This window comes from Penaeus monodon, chromosome 32 (assembly GCF_015228065.2).
Source record: "Penaeus monodon isolate SGIC_2016 chromosome 32, NSTDA_Pmon_1, whole genome shotgun sequence".
In the NCBI taxonomy this organism is placed as follows: domain Eukaryota; kingdom Metazoa; phylum Arthropoda; class Malacostraca; order Decapoda; family Penaeidae; genus Penaeus; species Penaeus monodon.
In genome coordinates, this window is record NC_051417.1 from 9,101,062 (window position 1) to 9,101,469 (window position 408).

Below are 408 nucleotides of genomic sequence, written 5' to 3' on the forward strand. Positions count from 1 at the left end.
TTTTAAGTGTCATTGACTGTGTGCCTCTTCTTCTGTTGCAGCTGATCCCCTCGTAGGAAGCATTGCCACACAGTACCTCCAAAACAGGGAAGAACATGATAGAATTGCACGGCTCTGGACCAAGCGTTATGCTACGTGATCACTTCCCGGTAGCTGTGAACAGGGTATTAGGCATCTCTTTCACCATGCCAATTTGGGTTTAATCATTTTATATAAGTAATTTCCACTCGGCCCCTTGATTTCTATAGTATTTCAGCTTCTGAAAGAAAAAAAAAGATATAAAAATAATAAAACAAAACAAATTAAAAAATCTTACAAAAAAATTTAAATATAAAAAATGAAAAGAACACGAAAAGAAAAGACAAAAGGATAAAGATACTGGTGTAATGGCATAGAAAGTGAAATGGC

General features: G+C 35.5%; 1 protein-coding gene across 3 annotated transcripts in view; it reads left to right on the top strand.

Annotated features, from left to right (window-relative positions):
• The window catches only part of LOC119593488 (ubiquitin-conjugating enzyme E2 E1-like), a gene marked incomplete in the record, with an annotated part of 19,951 nt that overhangs the window by 17,397 nt on the left and 2,146 nt on the right, over positions 1–408 (top strand). For all 3 annotated transcript variants that reach the window (XM_037942427.1, XM_037942428.1, XM_037942429.1), the window contains 1 exon segment: positions 42–408. In XM_037942427.1, the coding sequence (XP_037798355.1) occupies positions 42–139 (98 nt within the window).